The 26,722-nt window shown below is 38.6% G+C and overlaps 1 protein-coding gene and 1 pseudogene across 1 annotated transcript; both read right to left on the bottom strand.

Moving 5' to 3' along the window:
* Window positions 1-12,483: 12,483 nt before the first annotated feature.
* On the bottom strand, window positions 12,484-13,056 carry LOC145096168 (uncharacterized). Its single transcript, XM_079033933.1, has one exon. The coding sequence runs from the start codon at window positions 13,054-13,056 to the stop codon at window positions 12,484-12,486; it is 573 nt and encodes a 190-aa protein (XP_078890059.1).
* Window positions 13,057-24,447: 11,391 nt separating this feature from the next.
* LOC145094866 (anthocyanidin 3-O-glucosyltransferase 2 pseudogene) lies at window positions 24,448-25,890 on the bottom strand (annotated as a pseudogene).
* Window positions 25,891-26,722: the final 832 nt, after the last annotated feature.

Here is a 26,722-nt window from a genome sequence, read left to right as displayed (position 1 = left end):
ATCGAGATTTAGTGAACTATCTCTGTTATGCCCGGGTATGATCACCTCGGAAGGAAAGAAGATTGAGCGATTCATCTGGGGACTAACATCACCAATCCAAGGAAATGTGATAGCTGCAAACCCCGAAACATTTGACAGTGCAAAAAGATTAGCGAAGAAGCTGTATGACCATAACAACAAAAAGGGTGAGAAGCCAGTGGAGGCTGAAGGCAAGAAGGAAGGTGATGGCAAGAAAGGGAAGAACAACAAGAGGAAGGGGCGTTAGGGCCCCGAGACCTCTAAGAACCAGCAGACAGTGGCAGTTAATGCTGCCACCGCACCAGTTCCAGCCACACCACATGCTCCAGCCTCAGCTGCTTCAAATGCTCCCAGACCTTATTCTGGTAATCTTCCCAAGTGCAACAAGTGCGGTTTCCATCACAATGGAGAATGCAAGGAGTTGCAGTGCACCAGTTGCCATCGAAGGGGACACACGGCGAGGTACTGCAGGACTTACCCTCCCCAGAACCAACAACAAGGAAACAGCAACAACAACAACAACAATCGCAACAACAACAACATCACCACCGGCGGCAACAATGCAGGGCCTAGCCACACCTGCTATGGGTGTGGGAGGACTGGGCATTTCCGCCGAGATTGCCCTAACAACAACAATCTCGAAAATGGAGGCACAGGAAGGATGTTGACCATGGGTCAGGGAGAGGCGATTCAGGACCCCGCTGTTGTTACCGGTACGTTTCTCCTAAACCACACTTATGCATGCATCGTATTTGACACTGGAGCAGAGCGAAGTTTCGTGAGCAATAGATTTAAGCATTTATTAAAACAATAACCCCAGAAGCTCAATGAAACCTTTACGGTGGAAATGACCAATGGGAAAACCGAATCCACCGAGGAAATCTACACCGGATGTACCCTAACCTTAGATCAGCACGTCTTTCGAATAGACTTAATGCCAGTTTCCATTAGGAGTTTCGACGTGATTATCGGCATGGACTGGTTAAGCCCCCACCATGCTGAAATTATGTGCCACGAGAAGGCCGTTCGCCTTCACCTCCCCAATCACGAAACCCTAGTAATTTACGGAGACAAACCTAGCATGAACCTTCGCCTCATATCGTGCATCCAGGCACGGAAACATCTACGAAAGAACAATTTGGCGTTCCTGGCTCACATAGTGGATAAAACCAAGGAAGAGGTTAACGTTCAAGACATTCCCATAGCATGTGAGTTCCCAGACGTGTTTCCTGAAGATCTTCCTGGAGTACCCCCAGAGACACAAGTGGAGTTCCGAATTGACCTCTTTCCAGGAGCAACTCCTCTCGCTAAATCACCCTATCGGCTAGCTCCTGCTGAAATGCAGGAATTGTCCAGCCAACTCAGGGAACTCTTGGACAAGGGATTCATCCGAACTAGTTACTCGCCATGGGGAGCTCCAGTCCTCTTTGTCAAAAACAAGGACGGATCTTTAGAAGGTGTATCGATTACAGAGAGTTGAATAAACTCACTATTAAAAATCGCTATCCACTCCCACGAATCGACGATCTATTTGACCAGCTCCAAGGAGCTAGTTACTTTTCTAAGATAGATCTACGGTCCGGATACCGTCAACTGAAAGTCCGGGAAGAGGATATTCCTAAAACCTCTTTCCAAACTCGTTACGGACATTATGAATTTTTCGTAATGCCCTTCGGTCTAACAAATGCCCCTGCCGCATTCATGGATCTGATGAACCGGATCTGTCGACCATTCCTCGACAACTTTGTCATTGTCTTCATCGACGATATTCTCGTCTATTCCCGAAGCGAAGAAGAGCATGGCCAACATCTCCGACAAATCCTAGAAACTCTGCGATCGGAAAAGTTATACGCAAAACTCTCCAAGTGTGAGTTCTGGCTCCGTAGTGTGAACTTCCTAGGTCATGTTGTCAAGATGGAATTCATGTGGATCCCTCTAAGGTCAAGGCTGTTGAAGGATGGGCAGTCCCGACAACACCCACGGAAATCCGTCAATTCTGGGGTCTAGCAGGATACTATAGGAGATTCATTCAAAACTTCTCTAAAATCGCCAAGCCACTTACCTCGCTTACACAAAAGGGCGTACCATTCAAATGGACGGACAAAAAAGAAGTCGCATTCCGAACCCTGAAACAAGCTCTCTGTAGTGCCCCGATACTATCACTACCGGAGGGAACGGAAGATTTCGTGGTCTACTGTGACGCATCAAATCAGGGCTTAGGTTGCGTTCTCATGCAGCGTGGAAGGGTGATAGCTTACGCATCCTGCTAACTAAAGATGCACGAAGTGAATTATACGACCCATGACCTAGAATTGGGAGCCGTGGTCTTTGCCCTGAAGATTTGGAGGCATTACCTTTATGGTACGAAGTGCCCCATCTTCACGGACCACAAGAGTCTCCAGCACATCTTGAACCAGAAGGATTTGAGCATGAGGCAACGAAGATGGGTTGAATTATTAAATGATTACGAGTGTGAAATCAAGTACCACCCGGGCAAGGCCAACGTGGTAGCTGATGCATTGAGCCGGAAAGAGTACTCTAATCGTCGTACGAAAACTGTCTCAATAACCATTCAATCTCACCTAACCACTCAAATTGCAGTAGCCCGGTCAGAGGCCATGAAGACAGAAAATAGAGCAAGCAAAGCATTGCGCGGAATGGAAAAGAACCTAGAGGCAAAGGATAATGGAGTATACTATTTCATGAATCGTATTTGGGTCCCTAAACTCGGAGGATTTAGGGAGGTAGTCATGAAGGAAGCTCACAAGACCCGATACTCCATCCATCCCGGCTCATACAAGATGTATTCGGATATCAAACAACACTAATGGTGGCCTAACATCAAGGCGGAAATCGCCACCTATGTTAGTAAGTGCCTTACGTGTGCCAAGGTAAAGGTGGAGTACCAGAAGCCCTCAGGGTTATTGCAGCAACCGGTAATCCCTGAGTGGAAATGGGAAGGAATTTCTATGGATTTCATGACCAAACTACCTAAAATGTCGGATGGACTAGACACCATATGGGTAATAGTCGACCGACTGACGAAATCTGCCCATTTCTTGCCAATAAAAGAATCCTACAAGATGGAGAGATTGACACGTTTATACATTCGCGAAATCGTGAGACTCCATGGAGTGCCAATGTCTATTATCTCGGACAGAGACAGTAGGTTCACTTCACGTTTTTGGCAATCACTCCAGAAAGCACTGGGAACTCATCTCGACATGAGCACCGCTTATCATCCACAAACGGATGGTCAGAGTGAATGAACCATTCAAACGCTCGAGGACATCCTTAGCGCGTGTGTGATAGACTTTGGGAAGTCTTGGGATACCCATTTACCTTTAGTCGAATTCTCGTATAACAACAGTTACCATTCGAGCATTAAGGTCGCTCCTTTCGAAGCACTATACGGTCGTAAGTGTAGATCACCGTTATGTTGGGCTGAAGTAGGCGACACCCAACTAGCAAGATCAATCACGTCGGACAAGACGCTAACGGGACTGGAGATCATTCGTGAAACCACGGAAAAGATCATTCAAATCAGAGCTCGATTACAAGCATCGCGCGACCGACAAAAGAGCTACGCCGATAAACTGTGAAAGCCCTTAGAATTTCAGGTCGGGGATCGAGTACTGTTAAAAGTCTCACCCTGGAAAGGAGTCATTCGTTTTGGGAAATGAGGAAAACTGAACCCACGATACATTGGACCTTTGGAAATCATCGCCCGAATAGGTCCAGTGGCATACAAACTGCAACTACCCGCAGAGCTAAACAGTGTACACCCCGTGTTCCATGTCTCTAATCTAAAGAAGTGCCTATCAGATGAAACACTCGTCATTCCCCTTGAAGAGATCGAAATCAACGAGAATCTCCTGTTCGTGGAAGAGTCGATTGAAATCATGGACAGGGAGGTGAAGCGTACTAAGCAAAGTCGCATCCCGATCGTGAAAGTACGGTGGAACGCAAAGCGTGGACCAGAATTCACATGGGAACGCGAAGACCAAATGAAGCAAAAGTACCCTCACCTATTCTAGCATTCTCAAATCTAGCTTTCAAACAGAATTTCAGGACGAAATTCCCTCTAACGGGGGGATGATGTCACAACTAGAAATTTTGTGTCTTGTAATCACAACACTCAAGTAAAATGTTGAATCAAAAACTTAAGAGCATGTATGATGCTTACTCTATGACAACAAAATTTCAATCCAATACACCATACAAGTATTAAAAATGGTCAATAAGCAATTGGAAACCCTAAAAGTTCTTGCTTAGGTCCATTTTTGGAATAGGACTTCCTTATTGGGCCCAATGGACCAATAAGCTTCCAATTTGACCATCTTGGGTTTAGAACTCTTAAATGAACTCTAATTGGACCCATTTCCATTTTATTCAATATTTTGGGCCATATTGGGCCTAGAATGAAATAAAATACCCTAATGGACCTTATTGGGTCACAACAAATTTATATAGCCCTAATGGATCATAAAAATCATTCCTTGATTTATTTGGGCCGAAAAATTACATAATTAAGTCATAATATGGGCTTAAACATAAGAAGCCCAATATTCTTCCTTTCCTTTCTCCACTTCTCGGCCCAACAACCCAACATGGAAGAGGGTTGACTTTCAATTTCCACCTCTTTATTACCTCTTGGATCTCCATGCACTAACTCACGTTTCCATGCACACATCACCTCACTCACTTCTCTTCCCCCTCCCTCTTTTTCCTTTGGCCGAGAGACTTCCAAACACACACACTTCACCACAAAACTCTCTCTAAATCACTCAAGACTTATCTCTTCTTCTTCATCCAAAAATCTCGGAATTTTGCTTGTGTTTCAAGAGGATTACACAAGATAATCATCATCCTTTGGTAAGTTTTCACATGTCTAAGTTACAAAACTTCTCTCTCATGTAAGATCACTTATTCTAAACAAATTTTGGTGGTCATACTCCTAGAAAACTCCTTAAGTTCGAGATCTTCCAAGGAGGCTTGTTAGGATCAAGTTTTCTTCATTTCTTCCTTCTAAGCCAAAAACAACAAGAAAAGGTGAGCTTCATACCCCCTATTTTTTGGTTTTATAAGTTTTGTGGGGGGAGAATACAAGCAAATGTGTAGATCTATGAGTATATGTATGCTTTGTGTGATTTCTATGTTTATTTACATGTTCTTATGTGATTATTGTGTTGGATCTAGTAAAAAAGAACTCAAAACCGAGTTCTACATTAGGTTGAATGAAATAAGTATAAATCATTTTATTTCATACAAATCAACTCTAGAAACATAACCAAGTTGGTTAATATGAACCTCTTTGGACTAAAATCCCATTTTTGGACTTTAAATGTTAAAAATATAAAGTTAAAGGGCCCAAAATGACAAAATACAAATTCTGATGGTTGAGGTGAGTTAAAACAGTTTTAGAAATGTATTTTCTTTAAAATTACTCTTTTGATGGACTAAAATGGAAATTTTTAAAACCTAATGGGCCAAAAATGCATTTTTCGGCCCAACAAGGCCCAAATTGCGAGATTTTCAAACTAGAGGGGCTGAATCTGTATTTTTCTGTAAAACAGAGGACTACTAGTGCTCCAAGTCCATTTCCAGGGTCAAAAATACTTTTCATATTCAAAAGGGACTAAAGATGCAAAATTTTTCTATTTTGGGCCAAAAATGTAAAAATTGCGAAAAATGGGGTTTCAGCCGAGAAAACTTCATCTTGAGGGACTAAAACTATTTTTCAAATAGACTTGAGCTGAAAAATACCCTTTCAATAAGTTTTGATACTAAAGTGTCAAGAAAAATGGTTTAAGGACTAAAACAGAAAATTCTTTTATACAAAGGGCCAAAATTGTAAATTTATCCAAAAGAAAGGGGCTACAAAAGAAAATTTTTAGTGATTCTAACAATGAATCTGTTAGGATGGAATACTAGTGCCACGACTATCGACGAAATATAATACACCTACAACACGAAAAATCGTTATCAAACGAACTGATTCGGTCTCGAATCAATAACGAATCCGAACTTAATAACACGACGCTATTTCAATACACACGTGGAAATTTCGGGAAGTCAATACACACGTGGGAAATACACCAGACGTCGATACACCATCTTTGGGCCCGAAAGTTTCAAATCGTGCTTGTTGGGCCTAGCTAGCCCAATGACATGATCTTTAGGCCCGAAGGAAACTCGCTTACATGTAGTTGGGTCTTATATAACCTAATTCCGTGTAAAAGGACTTTCAATGGCCTTTGTGCTATTGGGCCCCAAGGGTCCTTTGGTACTGCTAGCGAAGTCGAGAATTCACCAATGCGAGTCGGGCTAAGGGCCCTTCGCATTCACGATAGCCTTGAACGACTTATGGAAAAATAGGGGGCTTCGCACCCTCTTTTCCTCCTCGGTTGTGGGGCTATGAGAAGTCAGGGTGATTGGATTAAGTGAATAGTGCGAACGATGCCTAAGGATCGTTTGTATGGTTGTAAACTAGTCATTTTCATTAATGTGTGTTTATAACAATTCACAATCCATAATTAATCCAATGTCACCGGGACTCAACGAATACACACGTCGCAACGAAATAACAAAATATAAAACGCTTGATTCAAAATATTAGGAAAACATCGGGTTTTCCTAGGGTTTTCAATTAATACACCTACGAGATGGATATCGAGTTTAACAAATTGTATTTTTACATTTATAGAAACAAACAAGCATACTTACGGATCTTCACACTTTTTATACTATGCTCTTTTCAGAAAATATCGGATTTTCTGGTGGTTTTCAAAACAATACAAACCATTATATTTCAAACATTACTTATGAACTCACCAACATTTCATATGTTGACGTTTTTCAAAATACTTGTATTCTCAGGTAACAGGTAAATCGAAAAGGAAAAATGTACTCTGTAACGTCTTGCTGCTTGTTTAATTAGTATCGAACAATTTACTTTTGGGCATGTAATATTATGAATCAATGTACTGAATGTAAACGCTACCAGTTGTAATATTTCAATGCTTGGTGATGTATAATGTTATGTTTCATGTATATTCATTGTGATGGTATTCAATTGAGTCACAATATTCCTCGGACGTTTCCGCCGTCTGGTTCGGGGGTGTGACATATCTCAAAATAATGTTGATTATGACAATGAGGACGAGACTGAAGTACCTCCCCTAATGGGTAGAATCGATAATGTTTCCGATGAAGAGACTGATTATGATGATGACGATTCAGATTATGATACTGATGAAGAAGACATTGAAGTATACGATGAAGATTTTGATTAAGAAAATCAAATGTTTTTTTTGTAATAGAAACTTTATTTGAAATGTACCTTTAATTCATATTGTTTGTCTAACTTTTATTTATGTTGTTTGTCTATATTGTATATCTTACAATTTCGCAGGGTAACTAACTTTTATTCATATTGTATTTCTATATTGTACATCTTGTAATTTAGAGGCTACAGATGAAGTTTACTTGGGCGATACTCTTGGCCATGATGACCAATATTATGGGGCTTGGGCATGTAGGTGATGGAGTCAGGGATCCACCACCTCCAGTAGGCTTTGGTCGTGGTCAGCACGAACAGGACGGTGAGTTTTATTATGATATATTTATTAACTATTTTTATTATTTTATAATAAGTTATCATGACTAATATTTTTAATTGTATTTTTTCAGCCGAGCTTCCAAAAAAAAGAGGCATGTCAAAAAATATCGAACTGGGAAAGTTGATACGGGCAAACAAGGGAAAGCCCGTGGATTTGGATTTCGACGGGGAGATCACATATTCCCCTGTTGGGAAGCGTGGTAATTGGTTCACACATGAAATTGGGAGGTATTTGTGGAACAACGTCCCTTTGAACGTATCTGGTTGGGACAATGTTTCCCCCACCTTAAGGAATGCAATAGTTGTGCATCTAAAGGTAACTTGAATACAATTTTAAGTTTAGTTGTGATTGTTATTTAATTAACTAAATTCTTTGTATTTTGCAGAAGAAATTTGATTTGGATAAGGTGAACATGGATCAGGAGTGTGCTCAATTGTTGCGGAGCATTGATTCGACACTTGCAAAAGTTTACAGAGGCCGGAAAAGTAAAGCTCATTCTTATTTTAAGGAAATCGGTGGGCCTGCAGATATCCCAGCCGCATTAACCCCCCCCCCCCCCCCCCCCCCCCCCGATGGTATGTCACGTGAAAATTGGGCGAAGGCAGTCGAACATTTTCAAACGCCAGAATTTTTAAGGCGTTCGGCGTCAAACACAGAGTGTCGTGCAAAACAAGTAGTTGTAAACAGATGGGGGTCGAGCTCATACATCAATGCATGTTTCAAAGAAGTAAGTTATTATATATTTAAATATTTATTTAAAGCATAAGTAAACTAATTTTTAATGTTCAATAGGATATAAGTCGAATTGAAGCTTTTCGTATGGCTAATTCCAATCGACAAGGGGTATTTTATAGCCCTGCAGTCGAGCAACAATACGTAAATGGTTAATTTATATTTTCATATAAGTGTTTATATCGTTAAGGGTATTTAGTAATCTAATTTTTATGTTTTTTATTATTTTTTTTAAAATACAGAATGCTTTACTCCAGGAGATCAACCAATGAACCCAAGCTACTTCTGAAGCAAACGGTCTAACACCCACTGATATAAAAAACTGTTTTGAAAGAATATTGGGTATTCGACGTGGACATATCAGAGGCATTGGGCGTAAACCCCCAACCTTTGTGTCCATGTACGATCAGGAACAACCAGTGACATAAGAACAACCGCAATCACAGGTAATTGTTAGTTTAAGTTGAAAAGTATAATGATATAATGGAAAATACAATGCTCTAATGGAAAGTAGAATGCTATAATGATATGTTGGTTATGATTTGATATGTTGATATTTTGTAGTTTGGTAATTTTTGAAAAATAAATGCTATAATGGAAAGTAGAATGCTATAATGATATGTTGATTATGGTTTGATATGTTGATATTTTGTAGTTTGGTAATTTTTGGAAAGTAGAATGCTATAATAATATGTTGGTTATGGTTTGATATGTTGATATTTTGTAGTTTGGTAATATTTTGATGTGTTGATATTTTGTAGAATGGTATAATTTTTGGAAATTATAATGTTATTATGATATGTTGGTAATATATTTTGTTTTCATTGTAGTTGGAAATGCTGCAAACAATACTACAGGACCCGACCTGTTCTGCAGCATTGGAAAAGTGGTTTCGCTCATTACCGCCACCAAATGATGAAGGAAATGATGAGGACGAGTAGTTACTTTAGGATTTTATGAAAATGTTTTGTAATTTGGAAGAATACTTTAATTAGGTGGTATGGATTAATATTTTGGATTGTGTATGGATTAATATTTTGGATTGTTTGTGTATATTTCTATAAAAAGTTATCAGATTTTATAAATGTTATATTGTTTTTTTTTATAAATTTAATGTTAAATAAGCAAAAAAAAAAAAAAACAAAAACAAAAAAAAACAAAATAGTTTTTGCGGCTACGCCTTTTGTGGCAACAACTGGGTATTAGCAGCGACACATTATTAGCGGCGACGGATGGCTATTAGCGGCATTGAAAGCAATAGCGGCGACAGGTAACCTTTAGCGGCGTCTGGATGTGTATTAGCGACAAAGCATTACCGGCGACGTTGTAACGCCCCGATTCTCAGGTATTGTCCGATTGTAGGTTCTTGGTTTGGCCCTACTCGACGAGTTGGTTGCCCTACTCGTCGAGTAGCAGCAAGATTGAATTGCAACTTAAGTGACTGGCTCGGCGAGTCCACGAGTGGGAATCGGCGAGTAGGAGTTGGAAAAAGAAACCCTAAGTCCCGGGTTCTGCACTCTATTTAAGGAGGCTTGAGCCCCATTTGGCCTCCTTACAGTCAGATAGAACTCAAAGGAAAACCCTAATCGAGAATTTGTGCCATTGGTGCCTTGAAAGCTTGAAAAGAGAACTTGTGGAAGGAAGAACTTGGAGAAGCAAAGTACTAGAAGCAAGGGAGGAGTGGAACCCGAAATCTACCTCAGCTAGCACTCATAGAAGGTACCAAGTCGACACCTTTATCTGTTTTCCCTTCTAGATCTCATACAGTGGGAATCTAGGGTTTTTGAGGTGTAAGTAAGGTGATATCGCAAAACATAAGCTAGATCTGAAGTTGTAACTTCAGCTCTGGACCATTCCCGAGTTCTAGATCCATAAAGTTCCTGTCTTGGACGTGAATGAGGCTTTCCTTGTGCATGAAACCCATTAAGAGCTTAGTTTTGGACATTAAGGACCTTTTTAGCCATGCATACACGTAAAGTTTGCAACTTTACGTGAAAGGCATGCCCTGGAAGCTTGGATCTGAGGTTTGGAATTGTTGCATGGCTTAAAATGGATCTGTATGGCTTAAGGACTAAAGGAACTCGGCGAGTCGCAAGAACGACTCAGTGAGTCGGATGAATATAGTCGTGAACTCGACGAGTTGGTATAACAACTTGGCGAGTCCGATGAAGGTTGCCTTAGACTCGACAAGTTGCATGAGCAACTCAGCGAGTCGGATGAGCTTCCTCCAAGTTAGGAATGCGTGTGTATCAACGTATTACTAGAAGAGAAACACGACGGGTGGCTCTAGGGCCTCAATCGAGAATCGTGGGAACTCAGCGAGTCACACCGGTGAATCGATGAGTAGGTAAAAGTTTCGAGGAACTCGGCGAGCAGCCAGGGGTACTCGACGAGTTAAGGTCAACATGGACTTTTGACCTTGGCTAAGGACTTTGACCTTGATCAGGGTTAACTAGTTGGGTTATGGAGTACTCTATGAGGACAAAGACTTATGAGCATAATTGTCTTATGGTAATAAGTGGTGGAGTCTTTGACAAGTGATCGGAGAGCTGTGATTACTTACCGAGCTGACATCTACAAGGTGAGTTATCCTCACTATACTAAGGGGTCTAAGGCACCAAGGCCGGCCCATTGGATTTGATATCCTAGTAGTCATTGATATGTTGAGTTGAGTTAGTAATGTATGCCAGTTGATATGCTAGTCGGGTAGATTTGTAGGACTGCCTGTGATACTGATTGATTACCTGTATGTGCATTTATCTGTTACATGTCGACATGTTATGTGGGGTGGGTTGAGGTTGTACTGCTCCGTGCGGTAGCCAACAAACCCGAGAGTATTCCAGATATGAGCTGAGGGCCCGGTAGGCATTCCAGACTCATACTGAGGACTCGAGAGCATTCCAGATACGAGCTGAGGGCACGGTAGGCATTCCAGACTCGTACTAAGGGCTCGATGGCATTCCAGATACGAGCTGAGGGCCCGGTAGGCATTCCGGACTCGTACTAAGGGCCCAGGGGTAGTCCAGCTTGTAAAGATGTGGACCCAGTGCATGCTGTTCTGTTTTGATTGGTATGATATGCTAATGTTGATATTGATATGTGAACTGTATGTGTATCGGTATTTTGGGGTAACTCACTAAGCTTTCGGGCTTACAGTTTTAGTTTATTGTTTCAGGTACATCAGGGGATCGCGGCAAGGCCAAGGCGTAATCGTACATCAGTTTTACTTTATTGTTTGGGGACAAGACTCTGATAAAAAATGTTTTGAAAACAAAGTTGTAATATTTTGATGAACTTGATATGTTTTTAAAAGTTTAAATTTGTTTGAAATTTTGGATGTTACAGGCGACGCATCTGCAGCGACGTGTCGCCACTAAAGGTATTAGCGGCGACAACCTCAACCATTAGCGACGACACGCGTCACCGCTAATACCCAGACTTCTTGTAGTGAGTTTGGGGAATGGTCACATCCAACCTATCAAAAAAGCTATGTGACCTCTGCGTCATGTCAGCTTCACCACCAACCAACCACCAACTGACTAAACATTGGAAATGTTTACCACTCCACAATTTTTTTAACATTATATTACATAAAAAACATAATTTATAACATAAATTAATTTTTTGAAAACATAAAAAAAATAAAATCATATTTCATTAATTAAAAACATAGATATTTAAAACTTAGATTATTAAAATTAAACATTACATTGTCTAAATAAAATAAAAATTAAAAAACATAAAAAAACATAGAAAAATTCTAATCGTCATCGTTATCGTTACTGACATCATCCACCTCGTCGTCACCATCCTCATCCTCCTCTTCTTCATCGTCATTTTGCCATTGGAATTGTCTTTTCCATATGTATCCGGTCAAATCATGTCGTAGATTGTGATGTGTTTCATGGTTTTCTATTTCCAAAATCCTTGAGGAGTATGTCGGGCTGCCAACTTGTATTACTGCATATGGATTAAGTATATCGTTTGCGGTATATGAACAAATAGCCCTACCCTCTTCTTCCATTATCATGTTATGTAAAATAACACAAGTAATCAACACCGTCGTCAAATTTCCCTTGTCCCATGTTCGTCTCGGATGTTTCATTATGTGTCACTTTTGTTTGAGGACTCCAAACGCTCGTTCTACATTATTCGGTGCAGATTCTTCTGCTAACTTGAACATTTTTCGTTTATCGTCAACCGGAAATATGTATGACTTGACAAATGTAGCGCATTTTGGATATATCCCATCACCTAGGTAATACCAGTACTTATATTCATTTCCATTGACAATGTATGACATATCTGGTGTTTTACCCTGTAAAATATCATTAAATATCGGAGACATTTGGAGCACATTCAGGTCATTGTTTGACCCCACCATACTAAAGAATACATGCAAAAACGATAGGTCATTTGAAATAACCGCCACCAATAGAACAATCGGCACCCCATGATCACCTTGCGTGAATTGACCACGCCATGCGTTGGGACAATTTGCCCACTCCCAATGTGTACAATGAATGATACCAAGCATCACCAGAAAACAATCTTTAGCTTGATACGTGCCATACAATTGTTCAACATTGTTTTTAGTCGGATGTCGCAAGTATATTTCACGATAAAACTCTATAACATACTCACAAAATAGATATGTACACTCTCGACCTGTCCTTTCAGACATTTTTAGATACTCATCTGATGTGTCTGCGGCGATGCCGTATGCCAATTGTCTAAGAGCGGTCGTACATTTTTGTATTCTAGTAAAACCGCGTTTACCTCTAGCATCCCGTCGTAATTGGAAAAATTCATAATTACATGTCCAATCTCTAACTATACATAAAAATAAATTTCTACTAATATGAAAACGTTCTTCGAATTTAGATAGATCATATAAACTATCAACAACAAAATAATCATGTACCAAAAGTTCATGTGTCGCCTCTCGATTTCGGTCGATCCATTTTCTATGCTTCTTCTCGACGTTTGAACTTGCACCCCTCACACGTACCATGTCTCATGCCACGGACAACAGCGTATAGAAAATCAAATCCTCATGAGAATCGTTATCATCGGATGACGAAGAAATAAGAGGTGGAAAATTATCCATTGTTTGGTTGAATGTGTGTGTTTGTTTTGAAATAATATTGGTGTGTTTTAGTGGAAATTATGTGTAAAATGACTGTATATATAGAGAGAATTTGAATCAATAATAAAAAGATTTTTTTCAATTGAAAAACGGTCGAAACAATCAAAGCAACGGTCCAAAACTGAATTGACCACTCAAAGCCTCCGTCTTCATCCGTCTTCCGCCTCACGTCACATGCAAACCACCCACCCCTAGGTTGGTGTTCATACGTCTCCAGGGGAGTCCACGTCATCCCCACACATCCTTTCTTGGACCATACCAGACAGCCTAAACTCACTACAAAGAAATTTCTTATTACAATCAATTCTATTAAAAGTCAACAAACTTGCCTAAAAGTTTGTAATAAAAATTTGGATCTTCATTAATTTACACGTTTAGATATAGAAGAAATAAAAAAAATATTAAGGTCATGTATATAGTGTTTTGCATACGAACTCTGTTTTGGACGTTATTTAAATTTTTGGAAACATGGGAACATATACTATGAGACTATAATGTTTGTTTCGTTCACAACTACTTTATACGAATTTTCAGGTTTTCAAACGTATTAACTAAGGTTTGAATTTGAGTTGTTTGATTTGTTTGAGATTTCCCACAATTGGAAGTAAGATACCATTTGGTATCTTACAATACTTGTAATGACATTATATATTATTAAAAATATGCATTAAAGCTCAATAGGTTAGATTACATAGAGGTTCGTGGTGAACTGACTGTCTACAGTTTAGACCTAAATTTCGGGTTATCACATTTGAGCTGTTCAGATTAGTCCCCAGGTCATGGCCTTAGGTTGCCACAACGTGGCAACTGGGAATCAACGACCATTTTGGCATTTAGGATGTTGCCAAGGAAGGCCACAACGTGGAAACCTGTTGTCATCAATTTTGACATTAACTTTGACTGTTGACTTTTTGACAAGTTTGGCTTTGTGTCGTAACAACGTAAATCTTCAAAACCAATTTTTTTTTTTCAAATTTAACACATTTATCTCATTTCCAAAAATTCCAAAAGTGCACAAACATCAAATCATCAAACATGTATTCAAAACTATATATATATATATATATATATATATATATATATATATATATATATATATATATATATATATATATATATATATATATATATATATATATATATATATATCAAATCCAGGATCCACTCAAATCGTGACTCCAACGCTAGTGTGTGTACAATCAAGCCCGCCGCCTTCCCGCGATCCTGAGAAGTACCTGAAACACATAACACATAACACGGTAAGCACGAAGCTTAGTTAGTTCCCCAAATACCATACATAGCACATTAGCCACTTTAGGCTATAACCCAATAAGACCCTCCGATCAATATGTCTTAGTGGGACCCTACGATCCTAATTCAATAAGCTCACAATAATAATACTCGGCATAAATCACAAATACATAATGCAGAATATTAGGGTACACAGGTAAGCACATAACACATCTCGGTCACACAAAGTTGCCACTCATGGTAAGTATAGTGAGAAGACTCGCCTGCTTGGAAATATCGAACTAGCCTTCGCCTAAAACATAGCATAACCATCTCTAATTAATACTCTATTCGTACTCAATTACACTAAAGTAAATAGTCCGAGTTTGACCTGACTCGCCGAGTGCACTCATGTGACTCGTCGAGTCCAGTCGCCCCTTAGAAGTCTTCGTGAAGGTTCAGCTCATCGAGTTAACCCCCACTCGCCAAGTTATAGTACAACCAACTTATTGGGACAAACCCTAACCGACTCGTCGAGTCGGCTCCTCATCTCGGCGAGTCCATTCAGACTCTCTTCTCTTTCAGACGATTTCAAGGCAGAAAACCTTCCTAAACTCTAGATCTATACTATTAAGGCTCGTTTATCATGTAAAGTCACAAGCTTTACGTCCATACATGGAACTTAGGGCTTGAAATGCCAAAAACATACTTTAATAAGGGTTTTCACTCAAGAGAATTGTCATGGCTAAATAAAGTAAGGACTTTTGGACTCTAGAGACCTCAGATGGTCCAGATCTAAAGTCTAAACACCTATATGAACTCAAAACACTTAAGGTCCTCATAATAGATGGAAAAAGCCCTTTGTAACGCCCGAAAAATACAACCAATTTTAAATTTTTCAAAAACATCTCGATTCCATAAAATCTTTACAAAAGGTTTTCAATACATTATTTAACAGAGTATTTTCCCAGGTTCATATCATAAAACACCAACGCGAGGAACGGTACGATCATGCCTTTGCCTTGCCACAGACTTATGAGAACCTGAAAAACATAAAACCACAACTGTAAGCCCGAAAGCTTAGTGAGATACCCCCAATATACCAACCACATATACGCCCTTCCAGGCCACGACCTTCCGGTCTAAAACAAATCGCCTTCCGGCCCAATGGCAATGCCTTCTGGCCCATAACATATTGCCTTCCGGCCCACAGCATAAAAAACATACATATCATAACAGAACATAGAACGACCCCGCATACCGGGTCACACCCCAGACCTAGCAATCATGCACATAAAACATAATCATATAACAGTTCTCAATCAGCAATCGATCAACAAATCACATAACATAGCATTACTCTAATCAAGATACCGGCCTAGCCGGTCACTAGCATAACATCACCCTACGAATCAATCAACATACTAAATGCACACATACGCCTTTCCAGGACATGACCTTCCGGTCCACATAGCAATGCCTTCCGGCCCACAACATGTAATGCCTTCCGGCCCACAACATATAACGCCTTCCGGCCCATATTCCGTAATATCATAGCAATAGACAACTACCCGGATTTCCATCTGATAAAATAGTTGGCATTGGTGCCATAAACCCTATCGATAAAGTGAGGATAACTCACCTCGAAACTGCCGACAGAACAGGTAACTCAAGCTGCTCCGATCACTGATACGATCTCCACCGCTGGACAGCCACCAATGCACTGAACTCAAAACCATAAAAAACAATTACCAAAATACCGCTGGAAACCATTGGTCAACCCTTAGTCAAAGACAAGGTCAAAGTCAACCCCTGACTGACCCTACTCCCCGAGTCAACCCGATGACTCGCCGAGTTCCCATACTCAGAGCTCACTCAATCCGCGACCTAACTCGCCGAGTCACCCCGAGACTCGCCGAGTCCCACAACTTCTGAGTCCTCTCGCACACAACTCACCGAGTCATCCCTTGACTCACCGATTCTCGACTCAACCAGAGAATATCAGAACTCTTCGACAAGACTCGCCGAGTCCAAGAACAGACTCGCCGAGTCTATGGCTATCTTCAACCTACTCGTCGAGTTGTTCATACAACTCGCCGAGTCCAAGGCCATCTTCATCCGACTCGCCGAGTTGTTCTTCCAACTCGCCGAGTCCCAGCTCATCTTCAAACAACTCGTCGAGTTCACCCATGTGACTCGTCGAGTACCTCCGATCTGAATCCATACAGAAGCATTCCAGACCATGCAATTGATCCAAAACATAGATCTAGCCTCCTACAACTCATCCATCACGTAAAGTGGCAAACTTTACGTGAATCCAAAGAGATCTAGGCCTTATTCACTTTGGTTTAGGGTTTGGGACATGCAAGCTTCACTAAACACTCCAACACAGGGACTTTCATGCTCTCTGATTCTTCTCCATTCCAGATCTGAGGTAGCAACCTCATATCTAACCTCTAGACTTCCAATTACATCCATAGACAAGTTCCCACAAACCCCAAAATGAATAAACCACACACAATCAGACCAAGAACGAGATATTACCTCCAATGGACGCCCCAACTGCAATGAAATTCGAATCCAAGCAAAGCCCCTTGCTCCAAGCCTCTTATCCTTCAAGATTTCTTCAACAAACACCTCCCCAAGCTCCAAATACACTCTAATCTTCTTCAATCATGCTTTCTAGGGTTTCTGGACTTCAAGGGGAATCAAAGAGGCTGGGGAGAGGATATAATGTTCTTTAAATAGGGCTCATTCCCCGGATTTAGGATTTTCTCCACTCAGCACCTACTCGCCGAGTCCATCTTTGGACTCGCCGAGTAGGCCACTTGACTCGCGGCCAAAGTCGCGACCCTACTCGCTGATTCCATCCATGGACTCGCCGAGTTGCCCTTCAAAATTTACACTTTTAGTCCTTCAACTCTACTCTTGATATTTCGGGATGTTACACCCTTGATTCCAAAATCATGAGATCTACTCAGAAAAATGAGAAAGGTGCAAGCTTTATACCTTTCGCAGAAGCTCTCAAGTGAAATAACCACAGATATAGCAACTCCTTCTCATCCCTTAGCTTGGAATTCTTCCCCTCTCTTCACAAGATGCTCCAAACATTCAAAGTTAGCTCAAAATACTCTCTAAGCTCAATGGACGTTTAGGTTTTACTCTCAGTGAAGGTGCGCCGTAAATGAGGCTATAAGTGTACCTAAATAGGCCCCAAACACGGGGATTTAGGGTTTGTCTTCACAGCGTCTACTCGGCGAGTCGGCTCCTCGAAATCATCAAGTAGATCATTAATCCACATGGCATATCACGTCCCTACTCGATGAGTTGTAGCACCGACTCGTCGAGTCACTTATTAGATGTCACACCCCAAAACCGAGAACGGCGGAAACGTTCTGGGGCGGAGGACGTCATGTATGCATCACAACAAATGTAAAGTAGTAAACAAGCAACAACATCATCCATTGCATTAATAGTATAATTTTAGTTACAAGTGTTTTCTTTCATAGTACAAGACATGATGATAACTTATCAAAATAAAAGACGAGTCTTGACTGCTTCGTCTTCTCTAAACCTTGTATCGGCACCTGTCTATTTGTAACCTGAGAATACAAGTTATTTTGAAAGAGTAGATCAGCATTTAAGCTGGTGAGTTCATAAGTATTTAATGTCATCGCTTTGATTAGTTGATATGAAAGACTGGTGAATGAACGATGAAACATTTAGTATAAGTATGAAAAGCTCTAGAAAATCCCATATTTCCTACTAGTATAAAAGTAGTCTTCTACCAAGACTCGAATGTTTTGAAAGTAGTCTTTTACCTAGACCTGACTGTTTTGAAAGTACGCATCTCTTGAAAATGTGACGGTTTTTCCTTGTTTAACTCTTAGTAGTAGTCCCTTAAGTATACCTGAAATGGTATCAACCTAAAACATCCGTAGATTGTTCATTTACCTCTGTTGCTAACAGTGGTTGTCGGAATGGTTAGTCCCTCAAAGTATCATGTGGAACTAGGAGATAAAGTCCCAATCTATCTCGTCGATGATGTGATTGAATCACAAGGTAAAGATAGAAAGGCGAACGATATAACCGTATCTAGACATATAACATGTAATAGTAATTTGCCATATAATGTCTATGTAAAAATATTCATGTATAAGTATTCATGTAAGAGTATTCTTTCATATAACATGTAGTCTAGACTCATGAATGAACTGACTCCGGTGTAATTTCTTGTAGTAGGGAAAATGTTTTGTTTACTCTAAACTATTCCTATAATAGTTTACTAGAATGTAATTGATGAGTGTCCAAGTAGGTTTATACACCATTGCTACCCAAGAGTATCGGAACTAAATTAACTGATGGAACATTTATGACCATATATGTATACATGATATATAACTAATATTTAAACGACTTTTGGACGAATACCCAATATCCCACCAGACCACATCTCAAGGCGCGAAAAGGAAATAGGGTGGATAGCCTTCCTAAGTCTTTTAAACATTTCTTACATAACTATACATATAGAGGCAGACAATTTATAATATAAAAGCTTAAAGAAGTTTTGTAAAACCGTTGAAAAGTCTAATAAAGAATTTGTGACTTGATGTCAGTTTATAAAATGATTGAAAGTATTTTGTTTGATAAGACAGTTTAAGTACACGGAAAACCACTGTTTGAAAACACCTTTGTAACCGAGTTTGAAAGGAAGCTTACAGTATGTAAGACAGTTTGATAACGAGCTTTAATCATGTAAAAACTTTTAAGAAAGTCATTTGAAGTAATATGTTTAGTAAAACTGTTAAACTTGTAGTAAATCCATTTGTATACTAGTTATAAATCACATATGATTGATTTAATAACAAGAAGTATCCCAAAATATTGATGTTTTTCGTGCCAAAATAATCGTATGTTTGTAGTATCAAAGGTGGACACATATACATACAGTATAAGCAGAGTCTTTGATTTATATATAAATAGCAACACTTTTCATTTCAAAATATATGATGTTATCGTGATACATTTTTCATACGAAAGTTTCTTTATAATAGTTATAAATCACATGTGGTTCCGTTGGTAAAAAGTGTATAACGAAACTTTATATAACATACGATAATCATCGCGTGTTTTAGTTGTATTCCCCCCCCCCCCTTAAAAGCATATAAAAACATTTATAAAACATTTAAAAGTGTGGATTATAGGGGTATGAACTCACTTGATTGAAGTGGTTGATTTGAAGTAGTCGAGAGAGGAATCGAGCAGAACTTCGATAGGAAGAGTTGAAAACGCGGGAAATCTCGGGATTCTCGGGAATCTCGGGAATCTCGGGAACACAAAACCTTCCTTCGGGACTTGAAGGTGAAAACCGGGGCTTTGGGAGGGTCTCAGGGGCGTAAACGCAGAGTTTCGGCGCGAGAAAGAAAGGAACTGAGCAATGGAACTCGGAGCCCTTGAAATCTATTTATAGGGGCATTTTTGGGGTGTGCCACGTCGTGGCAAGTGATGGCCACGTCGTGGGGAGTCAAACCTATCCTCTTCGATTGATTGGACGCCCTCAGTCACTTGCTGGGTCGCGGCAAGCTTGTGCCACGTCGTGGGGGCCTGACAGCCTCGGATTTTGGACCCCGAACTCGTAAAATTCATAACTTTCGCGTACGAGCTCCGTTTTCGACGTTATTTATATGCACGCGTAGCTAAAAACATGATCTACAACTCTCGTTTAGACTTCATCGGAAAATTCTTACTTTATTTTTAATTATTTATTTTTAACGGGCCGGGACACGAAAATTCCGTTAAAATTCCATAACTTCTTCATCCGGTGTCTGTTTTCGTCAGACTTTTTCCCATTGCGCTACTAATATTGAGACCTTAGATTCTCATTTAGGTTGTTTTGGTTAAAAGTATCTTGGGCTCTATTTCGAGTTTTTAGCTGTCTACTGCTATACCCGAATCTTGGAAAAATCATAACTTCCTCATACGAAGTCAGATTTGGACGTTCTTTTTATGTACGCTCACGGTTTGAGGTTATCTATAACTTTCATTTAGATACTTAAGGCTATAAACTATTGTATTTAAACTTCGCGTTTTTCGTTTAATCGGTGTTGCCGGTTTTGCCGAGAATCTTCGGTTGGTCATAACTTCTTCGTTATAACTCGGATTTTAGGGTTCTTTATATGTACGAAAACCTTGATACGATTCCTACTACTTTATTTAACCCAAATAAGATTTTAGGAAAGTTATATTTTGACCTAAATTTGATTGGTTTTACATTACATTGTCTCGAAATATCGGGTTGTCACATTAGACCTTTCCAAAAACTTGAATAAATGATGTACCTAGAAGTCCGAATGTTACATTGGTCAAACTTGGGTAGAATTGAATATTTAGCTAAGGATTGGTCTCGGGTTCTTCTTAGGAAGCTTGGGTTGGTTTTGTTGTTGTTGACGTGTTTGTGGAGCTTATGTTAAGTGGCAACCTAACAAGATCTAGAAATGCAAGCTTCAAGATTTGAGCTTTATACCTTCTGAAGATGCTGGATCCAAAAGTTTGAATGCAACACCGCAACTTCAAAGGTTTTCCTTCACCACCAAAATATCACTAAAAAGCTTCAAAACTTGCACATAAGAATTAGGGTTTCAAGATGAGGGCTAAGTGGGATGGAGGTTGGAGGTAAGGAAATGTTTGAGGCCATAAAGTCCATTAAATGGGGTCCAAACCCTAAAAATTAGGGTCTGGAATCTTTGTAAGTACGCACTGCGTACTCTTACGTACGCCTAACATACGCGAAAGAATCCTCACCACCCATTAATGATCTATGCTCAGTGTACTAGGAAGTACGCCTCGTGTAAGGACTTTTTGCAAAGATTTTATACTTAGAGCCAAAAATATGAGGTATGTGGAATATAGATGCTACACTCTTGTATGATATGAGATAATAGGAGAACTATTATATCAAAAAATGAGGGTATAAAGGTCATCTCTAATTCACAAAGGGTAACATAAATGTCTTTCTACTATAGATCTGAATCTTTTAAATCACTAAGCTTCAAGGGAATGTTTTTAAAAAACAATCAAAGAATTTTTATTTTATTTTGGATATTTTCTAGTAGCAATCCATAAATTATGATATAAGTCATATGTGTCATCAAAATGTGACAATCACGAGACTTCATTCCAAGAAATTTATAGTCTTTCATGGACAAAGTTCTTTTAGTGTCTATGGAATAAGTTAATGGAGCATTGATATCATGTAAACATTGACAAAACTTATTTTCTTATTTTGATGTATTATAAAGAACATGTGGCAGATACATACGGATGACTCTCTATTCGAGAACAAGATCTTTATGTATTCCTATCAGTACAATGTCATTTCAAACACTAATCCCATTTTTTTATAGTTAGTATCTAATAATAATTCTATCAAGCTCCCGCATACATTTTTTTCTATATCTATAACATTTAGACAATGTCTCCAGTAAGATAAATCCCAAAAGATTGACCTATTTTTCTAGAGGGTATCTTTATGATTTATCAACACGATACTTTTTCCCAACATAAAATTTATATTTTCAACTCTGGAAAATGCACCAGCTTGTTCTCATCGTTCTGGTATAAATACTTTCTTCAAACTCAATCCTGTTCAAACAGTAAACCTTTAGAAGGAATCTTTTATTTTCCAGCATACAAATAGGTCATGCTCTCTTACCCTTCATTTTTCATACTGACAAGTTATTGTATGCTGGAAAATCACTTACAGTACAAAAAATCATAGTCTGCAATCGAAAGGGTTCTTTCTTAAAAACATAATATACGTCTATACCCAAACTCTAAAAAGTTTCTAAGTCATCAACCAAATGAGACAAATACACATCAATATTGTTACCAGTCTATCTCGAACCCTAAATCAAAATAACATTATAATGATTTTCATTTCATAACCACGATAGAAGATTGTAATTACATAAAAGAACTAGCCACATACTATGATGAATGTTTATGTTCCTGAAAAGATTGATCTCGTCTGAACTAAGCCCAAATTGAATGTTTTTTTATCTCTTTTCCAAATTTTGGATACTTCTTATCAATGTTTCTCTACTAAGATGAATCTGAAACATGTCTTACTTTTCCGTCAATTGCACATTCTTCGGAATGTCAACAAAGTAATTTTTCTTGTTTTTTGTTTTGAAATAACATTTTCGGTCACTGTAGAATAGGAAGATACCATGACATTTTAGCTGATGTTCCATTGTTTGTCACATCATCGTCAACTTCATCCGAATCTTTTTTTGATTTAGACCTCGATTCACCACAACAAACACAATAATGTTGAATCTCAAATTCGTTTCTATACAACATATAATTATTTAGACATGCATGTATTTTTTCAATTTCCAATCCCATAAGACACATTAGGTTTTTTTGCTTGTTATATCATGATTGGTAATTCATTGTCTTCCATAAACATGTCATGCAAAAGATCTAATAGACATGTGAAACTTTTATCACTCCATCTGATTTTTGACATTAAGTTACTCAACTTCAATACAACATCAACTTTCATAAATTTAGAACCCCTACATAACAGTGTTTCTATTTCTTTAAATATGCATTGTAATTTTCTTGTTCAACATCACCATTAAACATTTTATTGAAATTGTCATTGTGGTCATTTGAATGGAGATCATCATCAAGGTATGAATTGTTATTCTATGTATTATCATTAATGTATAAAACAATCGAGCTACAATAAAGTAAACAAGTAGAGTTAGGAACAAAACCATTTTACAACAAATGATATTCATTTCTTCGGTATCTTTAAAACTTTTAAAGATTTTACAAACAATAACAACAAATCGCTCAACTTCCTTTATTCACACGATTTGTTTCTACAGCCATAAAGTGCTAATAACAAGAAAACAACCATTTAATATATAAACATGTTAAATAAAATAAAAAATAATAACAATATACTTACATTTAATGAATGAAATAATTTAATGCATAGAGGATCTAGATGAAGAAGAAGAGTGATTTTGAAAACATGTTAAAAACCCTAATGATTTTAACGATGCGGTTTACAAAAATAGCACAAAAAATCGTAATTTAATGTTGCGAGCTATAAAATAAGCATCAAAAAATATAGTTTTGAAGGTGCGGTTTAGATGAAACCGCAATAACAAATTAAACGTTAATTGATTATACAAAACCCTATCAATTAACAAGTTAAATGGTGTGGCAATGTTGAAACCATGTCAACTACAACTTTAAATGGTACAGTTTCTTTATTTGTTGATGTCAATTTAGTTTTTTGTGATTTAATAATACGGTTTAGAGATCAAACCGCATCAAAAAAATCCATCGAATATTAAATATGTTTTGTAGTACTTGCGGATCTACTATGGTGCCAAGTGCACCGACAACACCGGTTTTTTTCGGAGGCATGGCAAAATTTTCGATTTTTTTTTAATTTTTTCTACTATAAAATGTGTCATTGGCAACACCTACTATAACCGGCAACATCTACTACAGACCAGCAATACTTACTACGGAATCTGTGTCTCTGCCTCTATTTATTAGATCACCACGAGAGCTGGAACATGTATTACTCAATTACAATATTGCACAATCTGCAAGAAAATCATCAAATAGCAACGTCAAATTCATATCGGACTCAATTTACTAACGTGAACTTCATATTGTATTATTTATAAAATCATGAACCAGACAATCAACTGAAGAAAACGACGAACCACCCTCAGTAACTGCAGCCCTGCTCATTTTGCTCATTTCTTTCACTTTTTCTCTCAACTCGTTATCCTCCATAACCCGCCTTATCCCGCTCTCAACTTCTTTTGCCTTAACAATGGCCACATCGTCTCCAGGATTAAACACATTGTTCTTATAGTCTAACTTAATCTCTACAGCTAATCCCACCTCTACCACCATTTCAAACGCATTCATCTGTTGTTCGGCATACATTGGCCATGTCGCTGTTGGTACACCAAACCACAAACTTTCTAGCATCGAGTTCCACCCACAATGAGAGACGAATCCTCCAACTGCTTCATGAGCCAACAATGACACCTGTGGAGCCCAACCAATCACTTTCCCTTTTCCCTTAGTACGCTCCAAGAAACCATCCGGTAACACCACTCCTGGATCTTCATAATCACCGGGGAGTACTTCAAATGATGGGGGAGGTCGACGTAAGGACCAAACAAAACGATGGCCACTTTGCTCTAAAGCATATGCTATCTCCTTCACTTGAACCTCCTCAAACCATCCCATACTCCCAAAACACAAGAACACCACCGAGGAAGGTGGCTGATCATCCAACCAACGGATGACATCACTGTCTTGGCCTTTTCCGGTAATACCATGTAGATTTAGTATAGGCCCCACGGGATACACCGGTGGGATATTAATCTGGGTAGACAAAGACTTGACTGCATGTGTTTCCAACTCCAAGAATGTATTGATCATTATCGCTTTAGCTTCTCTCAATTTCCGAACAGAATGCTTAAGAAAGTCTAGACCTTCTTGAGTTTGGTACAGCTCCGGAAAAACCTTCGTCGGAACTGGTTTAACGAAGGTCGGAATGAGCATCTCACCATCTGAGTTGCTCAACTCGAAAACATCTTGGTTCTTAACCACTAGGGACTCGATATACAAATTAAAGCCAAGAAAAGCTGCGTTTGATGTGAAAAAGACGTAGCTTGGGACATTAAACTCATTTGCCACATCTATCATGCCAGTGCTTAGTATATCGAGGACAAACCCGACCACCGGATTGGAATCTGGTCGACTTATCATGTCAGCAACAACATTTCTGACATGTTTGGAATGACTGTTGATGTACTCATAAAAGGAATTCACGAGAGCTTTGGGATCAAACATGGGTGGAGTTTCATCTTTAGGGAGTTCAATGAAGCTTATTCGTTCGATAGCCTTCTTCGGTAACGATTTGATGTAGGTTGTGAGAGCAAAGGCAGAATATGGAGGGTTTATGAGAAGAACGGTTATGGAGAGCCTTTGATCGTGATTAACGAGTACTTTTGCCATCTCAATGGAAGACATTATGTGACCAACCCCTGGAACAGGGATGAAGACGAGCTCTGCTACTGTATTCGCCATGAATAGTTGGTTTAAAGCTATTGCACTGTTTCAGTACTTGTAAAGATAATATTTATAGTCGATAGATAACCTTAGTTGAGTTGATGTCATTGTGTTGCTGGCACTACTTGGAATCTTAAGGCTTCGGGACCAAGTTCTACACCACAATTATGTTCAGTTATAATTGTCCAGTTAATATTTTAATTACAAAAACCCAAATTTAACGTATTTTTGTAAAATTATTGCTCTTAGTAGTTTTCTAATATTTAATTAAAAGAATGATATGAGTACACTTTGTCAAATTAGATTCAAAATCAACAAAAATATATTTACAATCTTGTAATCGTTTTATGTAAAAACACTGGCTATTTAATTTTAACAGTATTATTTATAATTATGATTTAATATAATTATTCATTTAGTACGTATACCAAATAAATAGACAAAACATATTTCGATAGGCATGTAAACCTTGCATAAACCGTTTCGGCATGCATGTCCATGTCCAAAAAGTATACTAAGTAAGCCGTTATTAATTCCCATTGAATCCTCTATGGCTCTATACATTAATTATTATTTAAAAATTTGGTCTTACATATTTATGAATAGTTTATTATAACATATAAAGACGGGTATTAATATTTTATTAAGGCGTTATTAATTCCGATTGAATTCTTTACGGGAGTATTATTTAAAAACGTAGTCTTATACATTTTAAAATATTTTATTAACACTACATTATACTCGGTTAAAACTAAGGTTATTATTTTTTAATCATTATATAGGCAAAAAATAAAAAATCAACAAAAATATATAACGTAATTTTGATTGTAAGAAAACAAGAAATAATATG

The sequence above is a fragment of the Lactuca serriola genome, chromosome 3 (genome assembly GCF_051521515.1).
Source record: "Lactuca serriola cultivar US96UC23 chromosome 3, Lser_US96UC23_V15, whole genome shotgun sequence".
Lineage (NCBI taxonomy): Eukaryota > Viridiplantae > Streptophyta > Magnoliopsida > Asterales > Asteraceae > Lactuca > Lactuca serriola.
Note: the sequence above shows the minus strand (reverse complement) of the source record. Positions and strands in the feature narration are given on the sequence as shown.